The sequence below is a fragment of the Anomaloglossus baeobatrachus genome, chromosome 4 (assembly GCF_048569485.1).
Source record: "Anomaloglossus baeobatrachus isolate aAnoBae1 chromosome 4, aAnoBae1.hap1, whole genome shotgun sequence".
NCBI classification, from domain to species: Eukaryota; Metazoa; Chordata; class Amphibia; order Anura; family Aromobatidae; genus Anomaloglossus; species Anomaloglossus baeobatrachus.
Genome location: NC_134356.1, coordinates 78,849,588 through 78,870,476, shown reverse-complemented (window position 1 = coordinate 78,870,476; position 20,889 = coordinate 78,849,588). Strand labels below are relative to the sequence as shown.

The following is a 20,889-nucleotide window of genomic DNA, read 5'->3' as shown; positions in this document are numbered from 1 at the left end:
GATCTGTGTGTGTGTATAGAATAGAGCTGTGTGTGTGTGTGTGTGTATAGAATAGAGCTGTGTGTGTGTGTATAGAATAGAGCTGTGTGTGTGTGTGTGTGTATAGAATAGAGCTGTGTGTGTGCATATAGAATACAGCTGTGTGTGTGTGCGTATAGACTAGAGCTGTGTGTGTGCGTATAGACTAGAGCTGTGTGTGTGCGTATAGACTAGAGCTGTGTGTGTGCGTATAGACTAGAGCTGTGTGTGTGCGTATAGACTAGAGCTGTGTGTGTGCGTATAGACTAGAGCTGTGTGTGTGCGTGTAGACTAGAGCTGTGTGTGTGCGTGTAGACTAGAGCTGTGTGTGTGCGCGTATAGACTAGAGCTGTGTGTGTGCGCGTATAGACTAGAGCTGTGTGTGTGCGCGTATAGACTAGAGCTGTGTGTGTGCGCGTATAGACTAGAGCTGTGTGTGTGCGCGTATAGAATAGAGCTGTGTGTGTGCGTATAGAATAGAGCTGTGTGTGTGCGCGTATAGAATAGAGCTGTGTGTGTGCGTATAGAATAGAGCTGTGTGTGTGCGTATAGAATAGAGCTGTGTGTGTGCGTATAGAATAGAGCTGTGTGTGTGCGTATAGAATAGAGCTGTGTGTGTGCGTATAGAATACAGCTGTCTGTGTGCGTATAGAATACAGCTGTCTGTGTGCGTATAGAATACAGCTGTCTGTGTGCGTATAGAATAGAGCTGTCTGTGTGCGTATAGAATAGAGCTGTCTGTGTGCGTATAGAATAGAGCTGTCTGTGTGCGTATAGAATAGAGCTGTGTGTGTGCGTATAGAATAGAGCTGTGTGTGTGCGTATAGAATAGAGCTGTGTGTGTGCGTATAGAATAGAGCTGTCTGTGTGCGTATAGAATAGAGCTGTGTGTGTGCGTATAGAATAGAGCTGTCTGTGTGCGTATAGAATAGAGCTGTCTGTGTGCGTATAGAATAGAGCTGTCTGTGTGCCTATAGAATAGAGCTGTCTGTGTGCGTATAGAATAGAGCTGTCTGTGTGCCTATAGAATAGAGCTGTCTGTGTGCCTATAGAATAGAGCTGTCTGTGTGCCTATAGAATAGAGCTGTCTGTGTGCGTATAGAATAGAGCTGTGTGTGTGCGTATAGAATAGAGCTGTATGTGTATAGAACAGAGGTTCCCAACTCCAGTCCTCAAGGCACACAAACAGTGCATGTTTTCAGGATTTCCTTAGTATTGCACAGGTGATAATTTAATCACCTGCAAAGGTGCTGAATCCAACACCCATGCAATGCTAAAGAAATCCTGAAAACATGCACTGTTGGTGTGCCTTGAGGACTGGAGTTGGGAACCTCTGGTATAGAATACAGCTGTGTGTGTGTATAGAATACAGCTGTGTGCGTATAGAATACAGCTGTGTGCGTATAGAATACAGCTGTGTGTGCGTATAGAATACAGCTGTGTGTGCGTATAGAATACAGCTGTGTGTGCGTATAGAATACAGCTGTGTGTGCGTATAGAATACAGCTGTGTGTGCGTATAGAATACAGCTGTGTGTGCGTATAGAATACAGCTGTGTGTGCGTATAGAATACAGCTGTGTGTGCGTATAGAATACAGCTGTGTGTGCGTATAGAATACAGCTGTGTGTGCGTATAGAATACAGCTGTGTGTGCGTATAGAATACAGCTGTGTGTGCGTATAGAATACAGCTGTGTGTGCGTATAGAATACAGCTGTGTGTGCGTATAGAATACAGCTGTGTGTGTGTGCGTATAGAATACAGCTGTGTGCGTGTGTGTGTGTGCGTATAGAATACAGTGTGTGTGTGTGTGTGTATAGAATACAGCTGTGTGTGTGTATAGAATACAGCTGTGTGTGTGTGTGTATAGAATACAGTGTGTGTGTGTGTGTGTGTGTGTGTGTATAGAATACAGCTGTGTGTGTGTAGGCAGGATAGCTGACTGTGCATGTTGGAGATCTGTGTAGCTGCTTGTATATGTAGTCATGCAACACTGTTGTGTATATGTGTGCACTGCAGGTAGTACGGTACATAATGTGCCTCTTGTAAAGCTCTGTGTATAATATAAATACAGTGCATTGCGAAAGTATTCAACCCCTTGGCATTGTGCATGTTTTCTTTATCGCTTCATTGGGGGACACAGAGACCATGGGTTGTATGCTGCTGCCACTAGGAGGCGACACTAAGCAAAACAAGGAAAACTCCTCCTATGCAGTATACACCCACCAACTGGCAATCGTTCCTCAGTTTAAGCTTAGTGTCCATAGGAGGTGGACACACTTGGGGCTGCTCCCAGCCCCTCAGGTTTGTATTTTTTTCCCCTTTTTCGTTTCAGACACAGCTCGTCGGGCGACAGGGTGTAATCGCTCACCCTGCTCTCCCCCCCCCCTAGAGGCCGGTCGCACAGAAGTGGGGTCCGTCCGCCACTTCCGTTGACCTCCGTGCCTGTCTGGCAGGACCCTACCCCCCTAACACTCTCAAGACTGTTTGGGGGGCATCCGCACAGAGGGACAGGCGGATGGTCCTTGCCCCCCTCCCCCTGCACGCCCGCCCTCCACAGCCGGCCTGATCAGGGAGGGGAGACGAAAAATCATTGGAAAATTCCCGTCTCCCTATGTCATTTCCAGGAGGCCAGGATCAAAGGAGGACAAGATTAAGCCAAAGGGGACTATCAGCCACCGGGACAGGTACCCATCCCTTGTCCCGGGTCATGGGGGGCTCCGTTTTAAAAAAAAAACTGTCTCTTTAAATGATTATACCTAGCTCCATTATCCCGGGTCAGCTCCCCTCCAGGCAGTACGCTCGGCTCCCCCTCACAGCCCCGACCCCGTCCTCGGCTCCCCCTGCGGCCTCATCTCAAAATTTAGTCCCCGGCTTCCCTCCGGCCTAGCTCCCGTCCGGCCACGCCCCCTCCCGGCCAGCCTATCGCGTGAGCCCTCTCTGCTAGCAGGCCCGCCCGCTCCAGCAGCTAATCACAGGAGGCCTCTGCGCGCCCTTTCTCAGCCAACCACGGGCCTCCTCTCTCTCTCTCTCTCTCTCTCCCGGCCGATACCTGCAATCTGCGCGCCGTTTTTTCGCGCTCTTTTTCTGCTCCTCCTCCGGCCTGGGCCCTCAGCAGCAATCACTGCCCTGCGATCTCCTGTGCGGCAGACACGCTCCACGTGCAGCCACCGGCCTCACGTCCCTGCAGCTCCTCGGAGCCCCCACCTCTGCTCCCTCAGCCTGCATCACTGAACAGGACACAGCACCTGCATACAGAGACAGCTCAAGTACAGGACGCCAGAATCTGGGTAAGCTCTGCCACTGGGAGGCAGCTCCTTCCCCAGTACCTCATCCACCTGGCATCCTCCTGTCTCTCTTCCCTTGCCTCATTCCCTCTCTTCTGTCCCATGTCCAGCAAAAGAGCGACCCGCTCTCAGACACAGGCCATAGTGCTTCACTTCGCCTGCTCCTCTTGCCTAAAGAAGTTTCCCTCAGGGCAGTCCTCCCCCATCTGCGTAGCCTGTAGCACCTCTAACATGACTACTACGGAGCCCCCCACCGCCCATAACGAGGACTCGGCCCCCATGCCTGGGTGGGCCTCAGCTCTCTCCCAGTCAGTGGACAACTTAACTAACATGTCTCAATCCTTAGCCTCGGCCATAGACCGTCTGTCCGCCTCCTCCTCTGGAGTCCCCCCGGCGACCCAGAGCGAGTCTGAGCCCGCAGCGCCTCCAGCCCGGCAAGGCAGAACCCACAGGAGGTCTAGGAAGCGGTCCCTCTCTGGGTCTTCCTCCAGCTCCCCTAGCCCTGCTATGGTCGCCAGAGCATCACGCTCGCTGTCTCCTGCCTCTTCTGCGGCAGCTCCAGATTCGGACCAGGACTCTGCTTCTGACTCCGATCTGGACTCTGAACACATATCCAAGCTGACCGGTATGATGGACAGTCTGGTCATTGCTGTCAATCAGACCCTAGAGGTACAGGATATTGATTCGGCACCTACCTGTCAATCAGTCCCTTTCAAGAGAGCCAAGAAGCTGCCAAAAAGCTTTGGCAACCACAGGGAGTTTGAGGATATTTTTTCCAGACAGTGGGAACACCCCGACAAGCGTTTCCAGAAGCGCAAGCGGGCTCAGGTCCTTTATCCCTTCCCACCGGAACTTCTTCAGAAGTGGTCAGTGGCCCCTTCAGTGGATCCTCCGATCTCCCGACTCTCGTCCAGCACCACCTTGCCGCTGTCTGATGGCGCCTCCCTGAAGGATCCCTCGGACAGGACCATAGAATCCTTAGCCAGGTCGGCCTTTGAAGCCTCCGGCTCTGCCATCACTCCAGCCTTCGCAACCACCTGGGTTTCCAAGGCTGTCTCCGCCTGGGCAAAGCTCCTTCGGCGTGGTATCCTGGCTGACGCTCCCAGACCAGAGTTGGCAGATCTGGCAGATCAGATCACTCATGCCGGAAAATATCTAGTCGCTGCGTCCCTTGACTCTGCGGCTTCCGCTGCCCTGGCAGCCGGCAACATTACTGCAATCCGCAGAGCCCTGTGGCTTAAAGCGTGGAACGCGGACTCAGCATCCAAAAAGTCTCTCACCAGTCTTCCCTTTGTCGGTGCCAGACTCTTCGGAGAAAAGCTGGACAAGATCATCTCTGAGGCTACGGGAGGCAAGAGTACCTTCCTCCCCCAACAGAGGACCCCTCGTGCCCCTCCAAAGCGGCGGCCTTTTCCCTTTCGCCCCTTTCGTCAATTCTCCACCAACACCAACTCACGTCGGGAGCGGTCCCCAGTGCGTCAGGAGAGACGGAAGCCCTCCTTTAAGGCAACACCCCACTGGCGTTCCTGGCGTTCCCGTGGCCAGCAGCCCAAGTCTTCCAGGTCCAGATCCCACAGATTTTCCTCCGCATGACTGGGCTCCCGTCACCGGGTCCCCATCCAGGGTCGGCGGTCGTCTCCGCATGTTCAGAAGCACGTGGCTTTCCGTGATAGACGACGCCTGGGTTCGAGACGTCGTCTCTCATGGCTACAAGATAGTTTTCTTCGCTCCCACGCTCTCGCTTCGTCCAGTCCAAACCCCCCAAGGATCCCTCCCTCACAAAGGGCTTCTTCGCAGCCATTCAGGCCATGCAAGACTCGGGGGTCATCATCTCCGTACCCCCTCAAGACAGATTCCGAGGTTTTTATTCAAACCTCTTCGTGGTACCCAAGAAGAATGGCACAGTCCGCCCCATCCTGGATCTCAAGCGCCTCAACAGGCGGGTCTGCCTCCGGCGATTCCGCATGGAGTCTCTGCGCTCAGTGATAGCGTCCATGGAACCAGGGGAGTTCCTTTGCTCGGTGGACATCCAGGACGCCTATCTCCACATCCCGATCTTTCCAGCTCATCAGAGATTCCTACGCTTCATGGTTCAGGGGCAACACTTCCAGTTCACTGCCCTCCCATTCGGGCTCTCGACAGCTCCCAGAGTCTTCACCAAGGTGATGGCTACTGTCATGGCTATTCTTCGGACCCGGGGAATTCTAGCCATCCCGTATCTAGACGACATTTTGATCAAGGCTCCCTCGGCGGCGGAGTGCCGCGACAGTCTCAACATCACTCTGGATACTCTATCCCGTCTCGGCTGGTTGATCAACAGACCAAAGTCATCTTTGATCCCGACTCAACGCATCTCATTCCTCGGCATGATCTTCGATACCACACAAGCGAAGGTTCTTCTGCCCAAGGACAAACGCGCAGCTATTCTCAGAGGGATTTGGAAGCTCCAACGCGCACCTCGCTGCTCCCTTCGATACTGCATGAGCATTCTCGGGAAGCTGGTGGCGTCAATGGAAGCGGTGCCCTACAGTCAATTCCACACTCGCCCCCTTCAAGGCCTCCTTCTCGCAGCATGGGACAAGTCCCCTCACTCCCTGGATCGACCGATAGCGATCCCTCCTCGAGTCAGAGAGTCATTGGAATGGTGGAAATGCTCTCCCCTCACCCTCCAAGGGAGATCATTTCTTCCCCTTCGATGGAAGGTCGTCACGACAGACGCCAGCCTGCTAGGATGGGGGGCCACCTTACAGGACCTCACAGTTCAGGGTCGCTGGACCGAGCCGGAAACCAAGCTTCCCATCAACATCTTGGAACTCAGATCAGTTCGCCTAGCTCTCTTTCATTGGAAGGCTCTGCTTCACGGACACCCAGTTCGGGTGCAGTCCGACAATGCAACCACTGTAGCCTACATAAACCATCAAGGCGGAACACGCAGCCGAGCGGCAATGAGAGAGGTATCTCAAATCCGAACAGAACATCCCAGCGATTTTGGCGGTCCACATCCCGGGCGTGGACAATTGGGCCGCCGACTTCCTCAGCCGAGAGGGCCTCGACGCGGGAGAATGGTCCCTTAATCCCAAAATCTTCCAGCAGATCTGTTCCAGGTGGGGGACCCCCGACGTGGATCTCCTGGCCTCCAGGTGGAATCACAAGGTCTTTCAGTTCGTCTCCAGAGCAAGAGACCCACTAGCGCTCGCAACGGACGCCCTAGCGATCCCCTGGTCGCAGTTCTCTCTGCCGTACCTCTTCCCTCCACTTCCGCTTATACCCAAGCTAGTCAAAAAGATCAAGGCGGAGGGAGTTCCGGTGATTCTCGTGGCCCCAGATTGGCCTCGTCGCCCGTGGTACGCAGAGCTCGTGCACCTTCTCGCCGACGTTCCGTGGAGACTTCCAGACGTCCAGGACCTTCTCACCCAAGGAACTTTTCTTCACCAGAATTCACAGTCGCTCAATTTAACGGCATGGCTGTTGAAGCCGCAGTACTAACTTCTGCGGGATTCTCAGAAAGGGTCGTCCAGACTATGATCAAAGCTCGGAAGCCTTCCTCTTCCCGCATTTACCACCGGACATGGAAGGCCTATTTCCGCTGGTGTGAAGCTACCCAGGTCGCAGCCATGACCTTCTCCTTGCCAGTTCTGTTGTCATTCCTACAGTCTGGTCTGGATGCTGGATTAGCACTCAGCTCCCTCAAGGGGCAAGTGTCTGCTCTTTCTATTCTCTTTCAAAGGAGGATTGCCTCTCGCTCACAGGTTCGTACATTCATTCAGGGGGCCGCGCATGCGGCGCCCCCCGTTCAACCTCCGGTGGAGCCCTGGGACCTCAACCTGGTTTTGTCTGTTCTCCAGCATTCCCCCTTCGAACCTATGCAGGAGATGTCCCTCACGTTCCTCTCTTGGAAGGTCACCTTCTTAGTTGCCATCACGTCAATCAGGCGGGTATCTGAACTAGCGGCGCTTTCCTGTCGCTCTCCATATCTTGTCTTCCACCAGGATAAGGTAGTCCTCCGTCCGGTTCCATCCTTTCTGCCCAAGGTGGTTTCCTCTTTCCATCTTAACGAGGACATTGTTCTCCCCTCCTTTTGTCCGAATCCTTCGCACCCTCGTGAGATTCTTCTCCACAAGCTGGACTTGGTCAGAGCTCTCAGTTTGTACATTTCCAGGACCTCTCAATTCAGACGGTCGGATTCCCTTTTTGTACTTCCGTCTGGCCCGCGCAGAGGCCTACCTGCCTCCAAGTCCTCCATTGCGCGATGGATTCGCTCTGCCGTACTGGAAGCCTACCAGGTAAGAGGGAGAACGCGCCCACTCAGGATTACGGCCCATTCCACCAGGGTGGTGGGAGCCTCGTGGGCGGTCCGTCACCACGCTCCAGCGTCGCAGCTTTGCAAAGCGGCCACCTGGTCTTCGCTTCACACTTTCACAAAGTTCTACAGGGTCCACACTTTCGCATCCTCCGATGCGAGCCTCGGTAGACGAGTTCTGCAGGCTGCAGTGGACCGAGGTCACCCCTGAGTGTCACATTAGACCCACCCGTGGGACTGCTTTAGGACGTCCCATGGTCTCTGTGTCCCCCAATGAAGCGATAAAGAAAAGTAGATTTTGGGTACTCACCGTAAAATCTCTTTCTTGGAGCCTTCATTGGGGGACACAGCACCCGCCCTTGTGTTGGACATATGTTACTGTTCAATGTTTCTGTTGAATGTTGAGTTTAATGTCCACTTCTGTACGATTGTTCGTTTTTTCTACTGTTGTCTCCTATTGCTTTCTCACTAACTGAGGTACAATTGCCAGTTGGTGGGTGTATACTGCATAGGAGGAGTTTTCCTTGTTTTGCTTAGTGTCGCCTCCTAGTGGCAGCAGCATACAACCCATGGTCTCTGTGTCCCCCAATGAAGGCTCCAAGAAAGAGATTTTACGGTGAGTACCCAAAATCTACTTTTTCTACCTCCAAAACCTGCAATTTCACTCTAGTTTTTGAGGGTTTGCATCAGTTCATGGAAAGAACATGCCTACAACTGTGAACATTTGGTTTTCATTTTATTGTGAAGCAAACAACAAATAGGACAAAATAACTAAAGACTTCAGTGTGTATAACTATTCACCCCCATAAAGTCAGTACGTTGTAGAGCCTCCTTGTGCGACAATTAGAGCTGCAAGTCGCTTTGGATAAGTCTCTGAGATTTCTACATCTTGCCACTGGGATTTTTGCTCATTCCTCAAGACCAAAACTGTTCCAGCTCCCCCAAGTTAGATGGTTTCCTTTGGTGAACAGCAGTCTTCAAGTCTGGCAACAGATTCTCAAATGAATTGAGATCTGGGCTTTGACTAGGCCACTCAGGTGTTTCTTTATCATCCTGATTTGGTTCATTGTCTTGCTGGAAGGTGAACCTCCATCCCAGTCTCAAATGACTGACAGACTGAAACAGGTTTTGCTCAAGAATATCCCTGTATTTTACACCATCCATCTTCCCCTCAACACTGACCTTTTTCCCTGTCCCTTCTGCCGAAAAAAATCCCGACAGCATGATGCTACCATCATGTTTCACTGTGGGGATGGTGTTCTTGAGGTGATGAGCTGTGTAGGTTTGGCACCAGATATAGATTTTTCCTTGGTGGCCAAAACGTTTTACATTTTGGTCTCATCTGAAAACAGCACCTTCCTCTACACGTTTGGAGGTCTCCAACATGTCTTTTGACAAACTTTAAACGAGCCTTCCTATTTCTGGCTGTAAATAAAGGCGCTTTTTTCTGGCCACTCTTCCATAAAGGCCAGCTCAATGGAATGTACAACTTCTGTGATCGTATGGACAAATATACCAGTCTTTACTTGGTAACTCTTTTCATTTCCTTCATGGTTATCTTTGGTTTCTTTGTTGCCTCTCTGAGTAATGCTCTCCATGCCTGGGCTGAGAGTTTTGGTAGGTGGCCCTCTTGGCAGGTTTGTTGTGGTACCTTGTTCTTTCCATGTGATGATAATGGATTTGATGTTGCTTCCTGGGGCTCATCAATCAGAAATTGGAATATTTTACTTTTTTTTTTTTTTTTTTTTTTTTTTTTTTTTTTTTTTAGAACCCACCCCTGACTTGTACTTCTCAACAACCTTGTCTCTGACTTTGTTGATTGGTTAGTGGTGCCTCTTACTTAATGGTGCTACAGTCTCTGTGGCCTTTCAGTAAAGGATTGTATATACAGTTGAAACCATATGTTTACATCTAGAAAGACACATGCATGTCGCTAGGTCTGCACAGTGGTGGTTCCCATGGGGGGGGGGTCTGCCTGTAATAAACAACTTACTAAACGAAGGAGGAATTAGGGCCAGTAAGGCTATGTGCCCACGGGGAAAGTGTCCTGCGGATATATCCGCACGACATTCCGCAGGTGCTCCCAGGAAACAGCACCACAACTTTTGTCTGTTTCTATGCTGCGGAATGTCGTGCGGATATGCTGCGGGCATTCTGCATTGAGGATACAGTACCATGGCTTCGGCACTGCATCCTGAATGCAGAACAAGTGCTGCCGTGATCGGGGAAGTTTATACTTACCTCCATCATGCAGCACCTCCCTTTCCGGCGGCCGGGTCCCTGTCAGGCAGTGTCTGGTTTCACTGTGCTGGAGGTGGGCGGAGCCTGCACGAGCTCCGGTCATGTGACAGCCGGAGCTGTCACATGACCGGAGCTCGTGCAGGCTCCGCCCACCTCTTCCTTCCTGTACCTGGCTGGATCCACCGCGCTGCTGCCGCTACACCGGACAGAGAAGTGACTCGGGTCTCTATCAAGGCAGGTAAGTATATGGGACCCTGCGGAGAAATCCGCAACAATAATTGACATGCTGCAGATTTTTCCGCACGGAAATCCGCACGATTTCCGCTGCTGAAAAATCCGCAGCGTGGGCACAGCATTTCACAAATGCCATAGAAATGGCTGGGGAGTAGCTGTGCTGCAGATTTTCGGAAAATCCGCGGCTTTTCCGCGAGAAATCCGCGGCAAAATCCGCGCATTTTCCGCAGCGTGGGCACATAGCCTAAGCCCTGTTGCACACAGCCATTCTTTCTCATCTGTATGCTGTTTTTAAAATGGACCGCACACTGAGCCATAATATAAAGGGGCCATTCATAAAGTTTAGTTTTTTTATGGATCAGTACTTGTCCCATTAAACTCAGCCCATGTTCTATTATCCATTTTACATTATTTTTCCCATTTATTGTTTAATTGATCCATTGCTAAAATCTTTTTTTTTTTTTTTTTTTTTAAACCGGATTAAAAAACCCGGATGCAAAACAGATGACATATGGGGAAAAAAAATGGTGTGTCCTAGAAACAGATGTATCCAGCCTTAGGCTATGAGCCCACGGGGACAGTGTCCTGCGGATATATCCGCAGGACATTCCGCAGGAGCTCCCAGGAAACAGCACCACAACTTTTGTCTGTTTCCATGCTGCGGAATGTCGTGCGGATATGGTGCGGGCTTTCTGCATTGAGGATACAGTACAATGGCTTCGGCACTGCATCCTCAATGCAGAACAAGTGCTGGAGTGATCGGGGGTGCTCATACTTGCCTCCATCATGCAGCACCTCGCTTTCCGGCAGCCGGGTCACTCTCTCAGCGTCTGCAGAAGAAGGTGGGCGGGCCTGAACTAGCTCCGGCTGTCACATGACCGGAGCTCGTGCAGGCTCCGCCCACCTCTTCCTTCCTGACCTGGATTCACCGCGCTCCTGTACAACGGACGGAGAAAGTGACTCCGGTGAGGCAGGTAAGTATATGGGACCCTGCGGAGAAATCCGCAACAATAATTGACATGCTGCAGATTTTTCCGCACGAAAATCCGCACAATTTCCGCTGCGGAAAAATCCGCAGCGTGGGCACAGCATTTCCCAAATGCCATAGAAATGGCTGGGGAGTAGCTGTGCTGCAGATTTCTGGAAAATCCGCGGCTTTTTCGCGAGAAATCCGCGGCAAAAGCCGCGCATTTTCCGCAGCGTGGGCACATAGCCTTAGACTCAGAGCCTCAGCTTGCCATACAGCAGGAGTGTCATGAACCATGTCTTGTTTCTAGGTATTCATATTCCTGCGTTGAGGATGGGAACAAAGAACTCTGGTCTTCAGGACATCATCTGAAGTCGTGTAGGGACGCTGCCTTTTCCAGTGATGGCCAGCGTAAGAAACTTTTTTTTGTCATGGGGGTTTGTTTGGACTTAACAAAAAAATGTCAGTAGGATAATAATAAATACAGAGGTATAGTCGGGTCCTATAAGTCTGTGCTTGCCCTATAACAAGGGATGAGCATACCCGAACAATAAAGTTTAGGGCTTACGGTATACCGGACACCAGGGGGGGTCTGGAACTCAAACTCAGCGTTCGAGTGCTGTTCACAATGGAGAGAAAAAAAATCGCTAACACCGGTCACACGGACTTACCTTCCCTGCGACGTCGCTCTGGCCGGCGATCCGCCTCCTTTCTAAGGGGGCGGTTTGTGCGGCGTCACAGCGACGTCACACGGCAGGCGTCCAATAGCAGAGGAGGGGCGGAGATGAGCGGCCGGAACATACCGCCCACCTCCTTCCTTCCTCATTACCGGTGGACGCAGGTAAGGAGATGTTCGTCATTCCTGCGGTGTCACAGATAGCGATGTGTGCTGCCGCAGGAACGACAAACAACACTGTACCTGCAGCAGCAACAATATTTGTGAAAGGAGCGACGTGTCAACGAGCAACGATTTTTCACGTTTTTGCGCTCGTTGATCGTCGCTCCTTGGTGTCACACGCTGCGATATCGCTACCGGCGCCGGATGTGCGTCACTAACGACGTGACCCCGACGATATATCGTTAGCGATGTCGCAGCATGTAAAGCACCCTTTACACTGTGGTGGGGGTTTAATTGGTTTTGTAACTGTACATGGAGTTTGTTCACCCTCATAGTTATGTATAAGGGGGTTAAGTTTTACTTGTTTTTGTTCTGTCTGGGTCTGTTTATAAATAAAGAATTAAAAAAAAAAAGTAATGGATAGGTGTCTAAGGCTATGTGCGCACGTTGCGTACTAGCCCTGCAGAAATTTCTGCAGCGATCTGAAGAGCACATGTGCACTTTAGATCGCTGCAGAAATATCCGTAGTGAGCGCCGATTCCATGCGCTCTGCCTGCAGCTCCTGCCATAGACAGAGCAGGAGCTGCCGGCAAAGCGCAGGAAAGAAGTGACATGTCACTTCTTTTTGCGCAGCGCTTCGGCAGTAGCCGAAGCGCTGTGCTCTGAGACGCCACGTGCGCACGGCCCCTGCACAATCTCCATAGACTGTGCAGGGGACGCAGGACGCATGCAGTTACGCTGCGCTGCAAAGCGCAGCGTAACTGCATGAATTTACGCAACGTGCGCACATAGCCTAAGGCTGCTTTCACTCCTTTAGCAGAGCCGGCCAATCTGGCTCTAAAACCTATGCAACAGATGCGGCGACAACACCGCATCCTTTGCATAAGTTTTTGACATGCGGCCCATCCGGTTTTTGCCGCTTGCCGCAGGCTACTGAGCACGCGCAGTGGAAAAAAACGCATGCGGCGGCCGGATGCAGTGTTTGCCGCAGGACGCCGCATGCAGCGTCCATAGGCATGCATTGCAAATCGCGCCGCATCGGACGGATGCGGCGCGATGCAGTATTTTTTGCCGGACAAAAAACCCTGCCAGGCAACGTTCCATTCGGCCGCCGCATCGGCTAAATCTGCCGCATATGGCAAAAAAACGGATGGAACGCAAGCCCATGCGGCACAATACGGCACTAATGTAAGTCTATGCAAAAAAACCGCAACCGGTGGCAAAAAAAAACGGTTGCGGTTTTTCTGCAAAGCGCCGGATTGTGCCGCACAGGAAAAACCGGATGTGTGAAAGCAGCCTAAAAGACACTCCCATTGCTAACCCGGCAAGTGTAAAGTTAAGACACACAGCCACAGGAAAAAAAAAAAAAAGTTTGAATAAACACTCCCTCCACACTCCCTCATTCGCCAATTTATTATTTAAAAAAAATAAATCCTGGAAGTTCCAGTGTAATCCAATGTTGTAATCTCCCACAATGCCCATCTAGTCCTATGGAGCTTAGTTCTCAGAACAACGCTCCATAAGTCACTCCTAGTAAGCGGCAGACCTGGAATTTCTCATTGTCTGGGAGTTGTCTACTTACCGGAAACTCCACGTCATTTTTTATTTATTCCCTATCCACATCTGTTTGCAGGGCAATTGTTCCCATCTTGCTTCCTTTTACAGCCTCCTCTGCCCTTACTACGACCATTTTACAGCACAGACATTCGGGTGCCCATTGAATTATGAGGTTCGAGGTCTGGGGTGAAGTCTGGATCCCGAGCCAAACCTTTACCTAAAGTCTCGGTGAACCCGAACTTCCAGGGGCCCGCTCACCCCTACCTATAACCACTTTGTAAGCCTGGTGCAGACTGCGGTGAATCATATGGACTGCACTAGTTATAGGGGTTGTCTGATGTCACATCTAGGTGTATCCTCCAGTGGAGCCTGCACCTATCCCCAGAATGGGGTCGTCTATCCCTTGTTCCACCTGGTTCGGCCAGGAGAGATGTCTGTGCACGCATGGCTCTCTCCTTTCACTGCCATAGGATATCCAAATACAGCCAGACACATTGGCTTCTTTATGCAACTTTTTTTGTTTTGTTTTTTTTTTTTACTAATTTTATTTCATACTGTCTTTTTATTGAGGGGCGGTAGGCTGGTTGGGGCAAAAATATTTTATGTAATATTTCACTGTTGATTTTTTTTTTTTTCCAGAACTTTTCACAGTTTCCAGAGACAAATCCATTCATATCCTTAATGTGGAAGAGGGAAAACTGGTGAAACGCATCACTAAGGCCCATGAGTAAGAGTCCCAATTATATCTCTGTAAGACACTAAGGGGCACTTTGCACACTACGACATCGCAAGCCGATGCTGCGATGCCGAGTGCGATAGTCCCCGCCCCCGGGGGGGCTGCGATATCTTGTGATTGCTGCCGTAGCGAACATTATCGCTGCGGCAGCTTCACATGCACTTACCTGTCCTGCGACATCGCTCTGGCCGGCGACCCGCCTCCTTCCTAAGGGGGCGGGTCGTGCGGCGTCACAGCGACGTCACATGGCAGGCGGCCAATAGAAGCGGAGGGGCGGAGATGAGCGGGACAAACATCCCGGTCACTTACTTCCTTCCTCATTGTAGTCGGGACGCAGGTAAGGAGATGTTCCTCGCTCCTGCGACTTCACACACAGCGATGTGTGCTGCCGCAGGAACGAGGAACAACATCGTACCTATCGCTGCCGCGACATTATGGAAATGACCGACACTACACCGATCATACGATTTCGCCGCTTTTGCGCTCGTTAATCGTATCAAAAACGATTTACACACTCTGATGTCGACTGCGACGCCGGATGTGCGTCACTTTTCATTTGAACCCACCGACATCGCAGCTGCGATGTCGTAATGTGCAAAGTGCCCCTTAGTGTGCACCTCTGCAGGGGGTGTGTTTTCACTTCATCTGATACTACTTGAAGAAGTCGTCCCTTACCAATGCACTGTGTTTATCAGCCAATTATTCTGCCCTTTGAGCTTGCTTAGTAAAGGTCCAGAAAGGTGTTTGCAATTTTCAGTATGACCACTAGATGTCAGTAGAGTACAATACTAAGGCGACATCAGACAGGTCCAGTACTAGTGACTCAAATGGCCACTGGATAGATGGAAAGAAGACAAATAAAATGTTTGTTTTTTTTGATCATATATTTATTCAGACATCATCCAGTTTAATATCTGCATCTTGTTTATCAATAAATACACAACACATTTTTCTAGTTAAATTAACCATTTTCTGCCTGATTTCACAGCTCTGCTCTGAACAGGCTACTCCTAATAGATGAGAACCTCTTTGCCACGGGTGATGACAATGGGATGTTAAAAGTGTGGGACCTCCGGAGAGGAACAGCCTTCATGGAGATGAAGAATCATGAGGAATACATAAGTGACATGGTCATTGATCAGAACAAAAAGATGCTCCTCACAGCCAGGTATATACTGTATACTACTATGTGCACTATGATATGGTCAGACAGTATAAGGACGTTTGGTAATTGTGGCATTACACAACTACGTAACCGCAAATCTGTTTTTGTTTTTTTTTTGGTGGGGGGTTGTGGCTCATCTTGAGGGTTGCTTTAAAATCACATTCTCATCTGTCTCCTAACTTTTTATTTAGTCCAGGCGTGGGCAATTTTAATTTTCTCAAGGGGACCACATTAGAGACTGTGACTGGTGTGGAGGGCTGCACAAATAGGCTGAAATTAATTCTACTCAATATTAATAGAATTCATATTTAATATTGTATCAATTAATATTGATCACAATTAAGACTGCTGACATCCTCTATATACAGTATTAGCCCCCACATAGCTCCCCTATATACAGAATGAACCAACTTATAGCCTCCCTATTTACATTGAGTACCTACATAGCCCCTATAGAAAGTATGAGCCTGCGCATAGCATCTCTATATACCTTATGAGCCAACACATTGCCCAAATATACAGTATGAGCCCCTACATAGGCCTCCACATACAATGTAAGCCTTCACATAGCTCCTGTATACAGGGAGAGCCCTTACGTAGCCCTTCTATATACAGAGTAAGCCCCCACATTGCCCTTCAATATTAGTGTGAGCCCCCACATAGCCTTCTATATATAGTGTGAGCCCTCACATAGATTCCTAAATATATTATGAGCCCCCATATAGCCTCCTATTTACATTGAGCCCCACATAGCCTTTTATATACAATATGAGCTTCCACATAGCCTCATATATACAGCATGATCCCAGCATTGCCTCCTATCTACAGGTTGAGCAACCACATAGCCTCCTACAGACAACATGAGCCCCGACAGACTCCTTTACATAGAGCTTGAGCCTCACATAGCCTCCTATATACATCATGAGCGCCACACAGCCTCCTATATACATCATGAGTCCCCACATAGTCTCTTGTGTTGTAAGCCTTTCAGCTGTCTCGGTTCGTGGGTCGGACTTGAGCAGCCAGAGAGCCGTATGTGACCTTTTGGGCCGCACTTTGCCCAGTCTTGATGAAGTCTCATCTTCTAAGATTGGTACATATAAAATACACCTGAATGGCTTTTCGTTTTTGTAGAAGAATGTCTGTAATCCAATTTTTTTTTTTTTTTTTTCCCTAGTGGAGATGGAACCATGGGGGTGTTCAACATTAAGCGGCGCAGGTTTGAGTTGCTTTCTGAATACCAGAATGGAGATTTGACATCTGTAGCTATAATGAAGGTTTGTTGTGCCTTGCTTTTATGGATTCCTTACATTTTTTATTTTATATTACATTTGCACTGTTGGGGAAAATGTCAAAGAACCTATTTATTCCTACAGTAGAGCAGTGACTGGACTGTGCAAGTACACCTATTTATAATGTTATAATTAACGCTACATTTACAAAGAGTGGAATTATGGCTGAAAATTTCCACAGCGTAAATCCACAGAAAATCCAATGCAAATAAGAGCTTTTAAAATACATTAAACAAATAAAAACCTTCTAGCTGTACCCTGCTACGCTTCGCTGTGGCACATTCTCGTTTAACGGATAAGAAATGAAACCGAAGATACGTTTCCAGCAAGAGTTTAATTTGTCAACACTTGTGGGTATACAATATTTTTGGTTTTACCAAGATTGTCTGGTTTGCCAACCCTAGCGCATGCAACATACAATTGTCCATGGCTGAAGAAGCAATCCGTATGTGAATACAGACCACACAATTCTAAAGCTTGACCTGGTGCTTTGTTGATTGCAAACGCCAATCAAACAGGGAATTGCACTCTCTTGAATTGAAACGGTATATCGGATGGAATAATGGGAATTCGAGGAATGAGGACATCTTCACCTTTGTAAGGTTCCGTCAAAATCATTGCTTCTATTATGTTGCTCATCAATTTTTTTTTTTTTTTTTTTACTGCAAGCCGCGTGCCGTTGCAGAGTTTTGGCTGATTAATATTTCGTATCATGTTTTGGACAATCATGTGTCGAGTGAGTGAGAAAATGACCGTCATTTTGCATCTCTATACTGTTGGCGTTGTTTTCGCCTCGGTGCCAACCATAGAGCGCGGTTGATAGTCTACCATGAACAGTTGAAATTTTCTGCGCATGCGTGGATTGCAATGACACAGCATATAGCACAGTTGTTCGTCTACGAACTCAAGTAAATACAAGGCACTCTTCAAATATAATTTGCGTGTAGTTTATTTTAAAAAAACAGGGGGTTGACAATGTTTTCAATCCCCTGGTTTTTTTAAGATAAACTACACATAAACTATATTTGAAGAGTGCCTTGTATTTACTTGAATACGTTTTGGTTTGGAAGTCGACAAGTGCACCTTGACTTCTCTGTACTTCTGTGGCTGTGCCTTAAGGCCGCTTTACACGCGGCGACTTATCATGCGATCGCATGTGCAATCACACCCGCCCCCATCGTTTATGCGGCACGGGCAATTTGTTGCCCATGTCGCACAAAGTCGGTAAGCCCCGTTACACGTACTGACCTTCCAAACGACCTCGCTGTGGGCAGCGAACATCCTCTCCCTGAAGGGGGAGGGATGTTCAGCGTCACAGCGACGTCGCACAGTGGCCACCCAATAGGGGCGGAGATGAGCGGGACATAACATCCCGCCCACCTCCTTCCTTCCGCATTGCCGTCGGGACGCAGGTAAGCTGCAGTTCATCGTTCCCGGGGTGTCACACGGAGCGATGTGTGCTGCCCCGGGAACGATGAACAACCGGAGCACAAAAGGACGTTCGATATATTATATTTTTTTTTTTTTTTTTTTTTTTTATATAAATGAGCGACGTGTCAGCGTGCAACGATAAGGTAAGTATACGATCACAGACGCTCGTAGCTGTTATACGCTACGATATGTCAAACGATGCCGGATGTGCGTCACTAACGACGCCGGATGTGCGTCACTAATGACATGACCCTGACGACATATCGTTTGATATATCGTAGCGTGTAACGGGCCCTTAATCCTACCAAAAGTTAGTCTACAAACAGCGTGAACAGTTGAAATTTTATGCAGTTGCGCGCATGCGTGGATCACTATGAGTGGACCGAAACACTTGTGGGGCTCTGGGGGGACATTGCGTCAAAATCGGGATGAGTGGACCGAAACACTTGCGGGGTTCGGGTTGACATTGTGTCAAAATTTGACAACAATCGGTCAGGAACTTTATAAGTGGATCTTTACAAATGCACGTAAGATTTTTATTTCTATAATAATTTTGCACATTCTTGGCTCCCTTGCCCGGTCCACTGTTGGTCTCTGTGCGACCTGTGCTCCTGCAATGACTGGTCTTCCCATGTGTGCACAGCAGCAAGTGGCAGATGACTGTGATTCATCATAGGGAGCAGGGGGACTAGAGACTGGCAGAGGATCGGTCAGTGAAGCCAAGGCAGTGCCAGGGACAGCATCTTGGGTTTGTTTGTTTTTTTTCAGAGTATTTTCTTGCAGATCTATGACTAATCCTAATTTCACAACATTGTGAATTTGTTGCACAGTTTTTACTTTTCTCTTTGCCCTTCTGAACTCTACGGGTAAAATGTACAATAACTTCAGTTAATAATGCAAATCTTGTTGTGAAGTATCCACATCACGGGTCAACTTCCATACAAATAATTATTTACAAATCAAGATATGTTATCTTATCTAATACATTCCTTTGTTTCATTAGAAAGGCAAAAAGGTGGTGTGCGGTTCAAGCGAGGGAACCATCTATCTGTTCAACTGGAATGGCTTTGGAGCAACAAGTGATCGCTTTGCAGTGAAGGCTGAGTCCATAGACTGTATGATCCCTATTAATGATAACATTGTGTGCACAGGGTCCATGGATGGCATCATTAGGTCAGTGGGCAAGATATTCATGTTTTCATATTTACCTCTTATCCTTGGCATTAAGTCAAGGTATCTACAACAGTATGATACAGAGTTTTGTGTCTATGCAACGTCAAGGAGTTACAAGTAACATTTGAGGCCCTCTGCCACCACAGAGACAGGAGCTTCAGCGTCCTCAATTGCTGCTCATTAGTCCTAGCCATAGGCACACATGACCCTTTACAGGACTCCGTATAACACCTATAGCTTGGGCTTGATAAAGTTACATCTTTTATCCTACAGCACAATGTTTTTGTCCAGTGCAGTATGCATGTCTGTACATTAATGTCTAAAATCCTTGTAAAGCAGGCATGGTGTATAGTAGTGACATCTATCCTTTTTTGCATGTAATGGGCCTATGTTTATGGTGAGCACTGTTTGACTGTCCATTCGTTACTTCATCTATTTTGTTCCGATCTCAGAAATGTATGGCATATCCTCGGGCAATGCCGTAAGAATTGTCTGAGAGTAAAATCATCATTTTTATTTCAGGCATAGATTGATTAAAAATAATGAACAGTAACATATTCCCATTTTGAGTGCCTTGGTTTATCCAGCTCAGATCACTCTACGCTGGTTGCAGAAATGTCTGCTTTGTTCAGAAGTCACAGCACCGCTGCAGCTTGTGACTGGTAGCAGCAGTCAGGTGACTATAAGGCCTAAGACACACGCCATGAAAATCGGAGCAAGTGGAGTACGATAAAACATTACATTCCACTCGGACCAATATTACCCTATGTGCCAGCACCCATGAGCGATTATTTTTCAGCCCTAATCGGACCGAGAAAACAATTGCAGCATGCTGCGAGTGCAATGCGAGCCTTGTTTCTCTCGCACCCATTCAAGTCTATTGGGCGCACTGCACTCGCAGTACACCGGTGTACTGCGATTGCAGGGCAAGAATGGCAATAGCCAGCAACGGAGGAGCGAGGGAGATAAATCCCTCCCTCCCCTCCGCAGCGCTGGCCCTCCCCTCATCAGTGCCGTCACCCCTACCCCCCCCACCCCCCCACCCCGCAGCTGTGGTCCAATCGCATGATCGGACCTCAGTCACAGTGACAGTCATGTGAGGATCGCACTAGTGCCCCGTGTTGCCCCAGCCTAAGAGTTCATCTTTGAAGAAAAATCCGCTGACTTGTTCCCCTAGTCCCTTGACTACTGCAGCACATTACAGCTGGCCTGCGCAGGCCTTTGCAGCGCCCTGAGCTTGATCCAGGTTTATTATTTTTAAACCATGTCTAAAAATAATAAAATTTTTTAGTTGGACAACCCCTTTAAATTAGTCATTGGATTGTATAGGCCACAATATAGGCATCAAGTTCGATCCATCTGGGGTAACTGTTTGAGGGGCCATGTATAATGCACAATTGTGGTGGGAACATCGCCTAGGCGTGTAGTACATTTCTCAGTAAAGCTAGTTTTAGGCTTGATCTTTGTCTTGATTAGATAAAGGTGATGTACCATCACGTGATGTCTCATTCAGTAGCTTTCATTTGGAGAGGAAAACGAACTATACTTATGTCCCTAAGATGATGGAGACATAGATTGATTAGTAATGTGTAGGAAAGGCTGATTTGTGAGTGGACTTAAAGGGAATCTATCATCTGATTCATGCTGCCCA

At 48.9% G+C, this 20,889-nt stretch overlaps 1 protein-coding gene across 1 annotated transcript in view; it reads left to right on the top strand.

Moving 5' to 3' along the window:
* Positions 1–20,889, top strand: part of WDR55 (WD repeat domain 55) — a 49,025-nt gene that overhangs the window by 25,101 nt on the left and 3,035 nt on the right. Inside the window, exons 4-8 of the mRNA XM_075342256.1 lie at positions 11,357–11,457; positions 14,081–14,168; positions 15,166–15,345; positions 16,520–16,619; positions 19,069–19,238. Coding sequence (XP_075198371.1) covers positions 11,357–11,457; positions 14,081–14,168; positions 15,166–15,345; positions 16,520–16,619; positions 19,069–19,238 — 639 coding nt within the window. The remainder of the gene's footprint in view (positions 1–11,356; positions 11,458–14,080; positions 14,169–15,165; positions 15,346–16,519; positions 16,620–19,068; positions 19,239–20,889) is intronic.